General features: G+C 34.1%; 1 protein-coding gene across 1 annotated transcript; it reads right to left on the reverse strand.

The window, feature by feature from the left end:
- Positions 1-415: 415 nt before the first annotated feature.
- LOC106690928 (Odorant receptor 56a) lies at positions 416-9,148 on the reverse strand. Its single transcript, XM_014436526.3, has 5 exons — positions 8,294-9,148; positions 6,672-6,771; positions 4,234-4,359; positions 3,966-4,121; positions 416-1,546 (listed from the first exon to the last, which is right to left on the reverse strand). Exons 1-5 carry the CDS (start codon positions 9,142-9,144, stop codon positions 1,496-1,498), a joined length of 1,284 nt encoding a protein of 427 aa, XP_014292012.3. The 5' UTR covers positions 9,145-9,148; the 3' UTR covers positions 416-1,495.
- Between the last annotated feature and the right edge of the window lie 233 nt (positions 9,149-9,381).

A 9,381-nucleotide genomic window follows, 5' to 3' on the forward strand; every position in this document is an offset into this window, starting at 1 on the left:
TTATTTATTAATATAAAAATGTAATATTAAATTATATTATCCGCCTTCAATAATCGTAAAAAAATTGTTTATTTGTCAAAAGGATTACAATGAACAAATATTTAAATTAATTATGAATATTAACACTAAATAACTAGTCTAATGAGAATACTGACTAACATAGAAACTGATACTGAGAAGCTGATGGGAGGTCGGGGCAGGAATATAAAGACTTAAGATTGATTGATTCAGGATAGAGATGCGACATCGACAAAAAACATCGATGTATTTTTAAACCATTTCAGTAACATAAGGTCTGTTCTAACGACTATGCATACTCCAGGCAGTCAGAAGTGCTTTTTGAAGCAGAGAATGGGACATCGACTACAAAAAACATCGATGTATTTTTAAACCATTTCAGTAACATAAGGTCTGTTCTAACGACTATGCATACTCCAGGCAGTCAGAAGTGCTTTTTGAAGCAGAGAATGGGACATCGACTACAAAAAACATCGATGTATTTTTGCCAATGTATTGTAAGCAACGATATTTTAATATTGAGCATTGATACTTTAAACATCGATGTTTTTGTAGTCGATGTCGCATTCTTGGTTTCAAAAACAACTTCTGACTGGCCGGAGCATGCGTAGTCGATGGAACAGATCTTATGTTACTGAAATACTTATTCAAAAACATCAATGTATTTTTTGTAAAGATTTTTATACAACGATATTTTAATATTGAGCTAGATATTTTAAAACATCGATGTTTTTCTAGTCGTAATTTATCGTTATCACGTTCATCTCGTGAAGGTTGGAGGTATTTTTTTATCCCACCACATTGTTGATAGTAATCTGTTTAAACTGTAAATTTTTTGCTTTTATTTAGTTACTTTTGGAAAAAAAAAAATGAAAAATTGAGACAAATGTAAAACATCGAAAGTAAAACATCGGCTTGAAAAAATCGATGCCTCATCCCTAATTCAGGTTTCTGGCTTATCGGTGCAAGTGCACTCGCACTTGGCTCCTTGACTTTATATACAGAATTAAAAAGATTACTCATTAAAAGCTTCCACGTGTTTTTTTTTTAATTTTTTTTTTCTACACACTCCCAAAAAAATCTCTGTTCGAAAAAATTCAATTTTTTACCTGGACTAAACAATAGGAACAGTAATTGTCATGACCATCATTTGTAGCCGAACGAGTTAAAGCGCCCACTTTAATAAATACAAATAATATAAAACCAAAATAAATCATAAGAATTTTTAACTTTGATTTATTCATTTCATAAATAATCTATAAACTAAGTTATTATAATTATTTTGTGATAATATTTTAATGCTTATTTTCTATCTAATTTTTTCTTTGTATTAATAATGCAGCTAATAAGCCACTACAGTTATTATTCCCTGTTTCCTTTCTTAAAAAAAACAAAACAGAGAAAATAGTTCCATGGTGTGGTGAAAAAGGAAAAATCATTCGTGAGTCTTGATTAAATGAGGTGTCATCCCGGATGTCTATGCCAGTCCAATCATGAAGTTATAGAAGCTGTATATTCCTTTAAGCCCCTGCAAAAACAAAGGATTTGAACCAAATAAAATAACCTAAAACCATATTATACCAAGTGATCTACGTGATAAAAAAAATAATTATCACATTCTGATAAAAACCGTAAATCACTATTAATTTTTTTTTAGTTACATGCTAAGAACTGGGGTACGCCGCTTGAAGGCAACTTTACGTTGACGTTAATAGGAATTTCTTACATTAATCTAATTATCTGTAAAACCGTTCATTTAATCGCAAAAGTAAAAATACTAGAAGTTGTCGCAAATATTATTTCCAATAATTTGGTATATCTATAATGAAAATTCACTAAGCCGTTCTCACGAAATTCGTGCTTCTGTCTCCGTTGTGTCTCATTTCAATGTGAATATTAAGGATCCAAAAATATATTTACTTCCCTAAAGTGTAAGGAGTGAATATAAAATTTAATCAATTTGGTAAATTTTTCAATTAATGTCTTCTAGGAACAATTCTTAAAAAAATATTTTAAGGAAAATATTAAAATATAAAATTGGATACAAATAAATATTTTGTTCCGATATGATGGAGAAAGTTGTTTATTAAAACAAAAAAAATTAATAGTGACCATTATTTTTTAGAATATTTAATGTTTACAACAAAAAATTGACCGAGCATTAATAGTGGAAGAAGATAGTTGATCGTATGAAGTAGATTGTAGGAAGATTGTCCGGGTGGCGGTCAATAAAGCTATGAAAATAGTAAAAGAATACTATTTATTATTAACTAACCTTTCGCCCCATTTTGTAGGGCTTCGTCGGGGCTAAATGAAAAAACAAGAAACAAACATTATAGAATTGAAAAAACATTAAAATAAAAACCATTTCAAATCAATTGTTATGTTTAATTATGTATATAGAAAAGAAATAATAACAACAATAAAAAGCAATATAGATGTAAGTGGACTGGAAACAAGTTACTAATAAATATAACCAGGTGTGTCCTCTACACCGTCTATACATCTGTGTTCGCTGTTAATAATAACCAATTAATTGTATCCCAAAATCTCCAATCCCATATCACAGCCCTCGAAGAATGGTGTGATTGGAGGATTAAGATAAATTCCAACAAATCCCATCAAATCACCTTTACCCTTCGTCGTAAACCTACTGACTCCCCTACAGTTTCATTTAATGATGTTACTCTTACCCCTGCCGAACAGATCCGCTACCTTGGACTACATTTGGACAAACGATTAACCTGGAATCCTTACACCAGACTGAAAAGACTGACTGAAGATCGATTTCGACTATTACAGCACATACTAGACAAACGGTCTAAACTTCCAACACATTACAAAAGACTGATCTACATGACTGTAGTAAGGCCAATCTGTACATATGGAGTTGAGCTTTGGGGCTCCACTAAACCTTCGAATTCCTCTCGTATTCCATACTTAAAATCCAAAATCCTTCGTAAAATCCTCAATGATACTAAATAAAATCATAAATAAAGACCTTAATGTTCCCTATGTAACCGATATAGCCCAAATCAGATATCACTCCTTCCATTATAAACTAATTCCCTATCCACTCAAACCCCTTAGTTTCTAACCTTGCATCCTCTTCCATTCCTGACAATCCTCCTAGGCGCCTGAAAAGAAGATGGCCACGAGACCAGCTAATGTAAAATGTCATTAGAGTGCTACCAATGGGTATATTCTCTACACGCCTGTAATACTCCAATTTAACTTAGATCAGATTTACTAAATGTATTATAATATACAGTTGTAAATAGCAATAAATAAATATTAAAAAAAAAACTTTTTACACCTACCTCTGTACCATATTTATAACTATTTTTAATGAGTATTCTCCTACAATTCATTAGTCTAGATATGTATTTAGAACTTTTATCACACCTGGTTTTATTTATAAGTAACTTGTTTCCAAGTCCACCTACACATGAACTTCCTTATGTTATTATTATTTCTTTTGTTACATACTTTATAAGCATAACAATTGATTTGAAATGATTTTTATTTTAATGTTTTTTTCAATTTTATAATGTTTGCATCTTGTTTTTTTCATTTAGCCTTGACGAAGCCCTGCAAAGTGAGACGAAAAGTTGGCTAACAAACAATAAATAGTTTTCTTTTACTTTATTGGTACCTTTATTGACCGCCCCCTCCCCCTCCCGGACTATCTTCCTACAATCGAGAATTAATAGTAATTCAAAAAATCAATATCAACAACAAAATGTGAGCACGCTTTGAGCAACTCAACTTGTTTTTTTTTTTCTTCCCCTTCCTAGCTATTTCTTGCATACGGGGGGCATCTACACCTCAACTGTAACTCGCAAATGTCAAATATGGCGTACCGAATGCCACGCCTAAGAAAGGAATAGAGACACCAAGTTAAGATTTCGTTTGCGATTCAGTAAGACAAAATAATTATATCTTACCACCACGAAGGTCTCCCTGTCCATATCACCGCAATAGAGCATCCGCATCTTCTTTGGCCTGAGGCTCTTCATCATTATAAATAATACGGTCTTCTTATACTTGATATCCCGTTCGTACCAGTTAGTCGAATACACAGCCTCGGATATCCCCTCCTCCTGCAACGAAGAGGTAATACGACCATCGATTAATCGATTATAAAATTTAAAACATAAGTACATAATATGTCAATTAATATAAGTAAATTATATAAAAATATAAATCACTCACACTATCTTTAAGTTTGGCACAGATCCAGGAGTACATGAAGAGTACAAGCAGTTCCGTGATGGTGGCTCCGATCCAGGTGATGATGTTCAAAAACGCTTCAGTCGTTGACTTAGCGTCTCTGATTGCCTATCGAAAGAGATAGATATTACATGTTATATAATTGATAATCTGATTAAATAAATCGATGTTAAGTGAGGCGTCGACTTTAAAAATGGGATTAATCCACTTCCAAATTAATTTTTTCTAGGACTTTTTAAAAAAAAATGCTCAGGGGTTACAGTTGCTCCTTGGATATGAACCAACTGGTGGAAAAATATTTTAACCTCCGTAAAGCTTAAAGATTTTTTATCAGAAACTTTTAATTTAATTACCTAGACATAATGTCTTCATAAAAATGTATTCGTACTATGCTAAATTGGATAAACAAGATTTGAAACAATGTATTTACACTGAATCAAAAGAATCTTAAAATTTACAACCTTAAACAAGAGTTAATTATTAACTCATAAGGATGGAAATATTCTTTAATTAATTAAAACACGGAAAGCACAAATATTCACCTGTTGGCTGTTCTAAAGCAATGCAAACTGAACACAAACGTGTGGATGCAGCACAAACGCCATTTGATTTGTGCCCAAAAACCGACACTCAACGGGTCAGCCGCAAATTCAGGCCAACTTGTACCAGCCAATCCAAATAACCCATCCACAAGCTAGCGCATGCGCGTATTTGCCATTGTTTGACAAACGTGTAAAGGCACCTTTATGGTGTAGAGCGCAGCGCAATTCCAGAGCTGGAGTTTTACAAAAAAAATATATTTACTTCTTCTTCTTTTTCTTTCTCATCCTCTTTAAGTGCCTTTCAGCGTGGAGGAGGCTCTAAACACTTAGTCCACACATCTTGGTCTATGGCAAGCATCTTCATCTGACCAGCATTTTTCCTCTTTCCAGGCCTAGCCGTTCGATATGTTCCATATAGCTCCTTCTAGGCCTGCCTCGTGATCTCCTGCCAGTTGACATCGCCTCCATACATTTCCTTGGCACTTTGTCTACACCCATTCCACCGACGTGTCATACAATCGGAGCTGTTGGTGTTCAATCACAGATTTTACTGAAGGGATCTGAAGTTCTTCTCTTATTCTTTCATTCCTTAGTTATGCCAATTATTCTTCGCAAAAATCGCATTTCAGCAGCCGTATTCCAGCACATGTGCTTGTCTTGGGTAACCCATCTTTCACTGCTTCAATTAGTGTTGGAAGATATATTGCTTTAAAGATATGGAGCTTGATATCCTTACCTATCTCCCTCTTTCCCACAATAGTATTGCATATCTAGTAGTAAATACTATTTGCTATATCTATCCTATTGGACACTTTTTGGACTATTTTGCGAAATTTATTGTAAATTGTTCCAATGTGGGTATAGAAATCAAGTGTTTCCAATACTTCATCATTGCATACTATTTGTACAATTGCCCACGTCCACTTCATCTCTGGTAATAGTCATACCTTGCTCTTTCAGCTGTTAATACTCATTCCTTTGCGAGCGAGTTCCTCTTGCCATATAATGGCCTGTTGGAATTTTTCCTTAGTCTGTCACCAGCACGATATCATCTGCATATAGAAAGGCCTGTACTTGTACCGTCCTCATGTTCCACATTCCGACTACAGTCCATGCAGTTCTTCTGCACATTTTGTGGATTTCATCCATAAAGACAATAAATAACAATGGACTGAGGCTATCTCCTTGTTTCACACCTCTTTCCAGAGAAAATGGCTTTGACTCTCGGCCAATAATACGAACTATTTCTTTAGGGCTTTGATAGGTTGATTTAATTGCTTCCAGGAGGTCTGCGGAAATTTTTTCGTCTCTAAGTGCCCTCCTGATATCAAATCGGGGTACATAATCGAAAGCAGTTTTTAGATCGAAAAAAGCTATGTAATTGTTCTGATTTCTATCCTATGCTTTTTCTACGGTGGTTCTGAGAGCGAATATGGGATTTTGCAGTGATTTTGTTATTTCACCTCTATATTTGATAAATTCCATCTCTGCCTTGTGCTTTATCTAGCTCCAAACCATCCAGGGCCCTTTCTATATCTTCCTCCAAAATCGGGTCATATCCTTCTCATTCCTCCTGAGGGTTCGCTAACTCTTCTTCAGGGGATCGTATGTGATCATAGAACTGCGAAGAATAGTGTTGTCTCCATCTATCCAAGATGTTTTCTGGGTCTGAGATCATATCCCCACTTTTATCTTTTATGTTTCTGATTTCTTTGGAGATTTTACCTTTAAGTGTTTTTACTTTTTTCCAAAAGACCTTTATATTCCCTCTGAGCATTTGTACAAGTCTTCGATTCGCGACGAGTGACCAACATGTAGATCTGCAATTACAGCGTTGATCTTTCTCATTTTGAAATTCGACGCCTCAAGTATACTTACTTTTGTGATGACGACACCCAACGTAGGCAATACTACCATACAGTAACCAATAGCCAGTCCTAACAGAGGGTTCATGATGTCGCTAACCTTGTTTATTTTCCTGAAGCAGACACGTTATTTATAAATCAATTTATTTTGGAAATTCTATAATTTATTCTGGGACGCATCCCTTTAGAATAACACTACAAAAATTAGAGACTAATAGTAAAATAGAGACTAGGAGTAAAGAATAAAAAAAAGACAGAATAATTCATAAATAATAAAAAGTGACAAATTATGATAAAGTAATGTTTAGGTCTTTGGGCAGAAAATACTAGACTTATGATATTAATGGCTCAGAGAAGATTATAATTTTTCAATTATTTTTTGGACTGAATAAATTTAGGTACAAAATCTAAATCTGATCAGACAACAAAATTAATTGAAAAGTTGTAATGTTTATTAAAGAGCAAACCTTTGAGTATTTTTTGTAAAGTTAGTGAAAATGTACATAGAACTACTATAAAGTAAGACATCGATCTGAAGATTCGAATTTAACCTAAAAAAAACAAAACAGAAAAATTAAACAAATGCAACGAATGTTCTTGTGATATAATTAACCAGTTATTTCGTTCAATCCGACTTCTTTGTGACTAGTAGGAATTTATAATTTTTCCTTTTAAATATAATATATTTTTTATTTATGTATATTAATTTAAAGAAAAATTTAATTGGCCTGATCAATATGAATAAACTTGTTAACTAATATGAATAATGAATAAAATAAATAATGAAGAAGATGGTCAGGGTTGCCTTCAAAAGACAAACAAAAATAGTTAACAACTACGTTTCGCCTCACTTTGTTGAGCTTCATCAGATTAGTTAATAGCTTTGGCTACTTTACGTCTTTAATGAAAAATCACCAAAGCTATAGCTTTAATTGCCCTGATGAAGTTTTACAAAGTGGAGCGAAATGTCGAAAAATAAATAATTGTTAACTATTTTTTGTTTCTCTTTTGACCACAACCCTGACCATCTTCTTCATTATTTGAAATTATACGGTCAATTATTTATGTACAAATATTATTTATTAAAAATTTAATCGAATATTTTATACGTTGATTTATTACTTGTTAGCTTTTTAGCTAATGCATTCGTATGTCAATACACAATCGAAAAGTTAAGCGAAAGAACATGTTATGTGAAATTTAAGTGGAAATTTAAAGGGAATTTCACCTAAAAGAATATTTTTAAATACTACTTTCCACGTAGTGCCTTGCATATGTTTTTCAAGTTGAAAAATTGAATTTTAGGTTTTTAATCTGTTTTTCTGTTCTTTTTTTTTTTTGCTTGTATACGTGTAGAGACTATTCAGCAAGTTTAATTTGATTCAAACATTAGTATTAATATTATAAATTAAACGATAAAGTTTATTATTGCATTATTTGGGTGTTTTTTTTGCACATTTCTTTTTTTTTTTTTTTTTTACAAAATCAGGTCTCTAGATACCAGTAATGTAGATCATACGTATAAAACATACATAAAATAAAATATTAATTATTATTTAATCTGTAAAAGTTGCGTTATCTGAAAGTGGAGGGACTATATAATCCACCGTGAGGTGAAATTCATTTTAAACTCACTTAAGTACTATCCGATGATCTTCTATTAGTAGCGTAATATCAATCCTGTCCAGGTCATCTCGCGGGCCCAGGAGGGTACTGTAGTCTCGCTCGATCTCCCGTCCCAGTTCTTCAGTGGATTGTGCAGATTTATTGATCACTTCGACCTCCGCAGCCAACATCAAGAAGAGCGACATGAAGAAGAGTTCCAAAGCCACGGCATGACAGAGCCCAGCGTTGAGGACAATCCACTCCAAGCAGCCGGTGAGGGTACGCAAATACCAGGTCTTGGTCTCGTCAAACATGTAAACTACCGGGAAAATATCAGGAATGAGAGTGGCATCTTTGTCATCTGTGAAGCCTGTGAGGTTCAGTACAAACCTGACTGGCTGGACCACCAGAGGGTTTAAGTTCCAGAGAATCAGGTTCACATAGATAACGAAGTTGTATACCTTAGCCGTCCTCCGCAAGGAGTCACTAGCCTCTTCCAGGTACCCCTTCGCAAAATCGGGCCTGTGCCGAGACGTGTGAAAGTATTCGAACTGGAGGCAGAGCTCACGAAAGTCTTCGATCTTCCAGTGAAAGTAGCTTAGCTTTATCACCATCTGTACCATAAATGATATGTAAGCGATCGCGAAGATTACTTCTTCGAGTTCGCTGTTTCTTCCGAAGAGAATGCCAGTTGTTTCGATGAGACAGAAAGTGGGGAAATAGACAAAAGCGATAAAATAAGAAAACGCTCTTCTTAGCTTCCAAGAAGTGAGGCCTTCGTGGTTGTGAGGACGTTCTTCGAAGAAAACGTTCATTTGAGACGGACCAAACATCCGGAAGTAGGTACTGTTGACATAATTGAACTCCTGATTCCTTTCCATTGGAATAGTGCCTAGAACAATGGTGTACTAGTTGGTAGCGAATTGCTTATTCATGAACGACTTTGGGCAATAATTGCTTAATAGGAATAATTTAATGGCGAACTTTTCAATTGCTTTACCTCTTGCATAATCCGCTTTATGAATCCTTTATTCATTCCACATCTGTTTGGTTGTCTCCAAATCTCACATTAATAAGCTTGTTTTGTGTTGACGATGAAGTATATAATCTTCATAAAT

The sequence above is a fragment of the Halyomorpha halys genome, unplaced genomic scaffold, assembly GCF_000696795.3.
Source record: "Halyomorpha halys isolate HHAL.00 unplaced genomic scaffold, Hhal_1.1 Scaffold1981.1, whole genome shotgun sequence".
NCBI lineage: Eukaryota > Metazoa > Arthropoda > Insecta > Hemiptera > Pentatomidae > Halyomorpha > Halyomorpha halys.

Coding starts and splice junctions, on each gene's coding strand:
- LOC106690928 (XM_014436526.3), bottom strand. CDS start 9,144: ATGGAAAGGAATCAGGAGTTCAATTATGTCAACAGTACCTACTTCCGG. Junction 6,772..8,293: donor GATCATCGGATAGTACTTAA/GTGAGTTTAAAA, acceptor TGTCTGCTTCAG/GAAAATAAACAAGGTTAGCG. Junction 4,360..6,671: donor TGGGTGTCGTCATCACAAAA/GTAAGTATACTT, acceptor CTCTTTCGATAG/GCAATCAGAGACGCTAAGTC.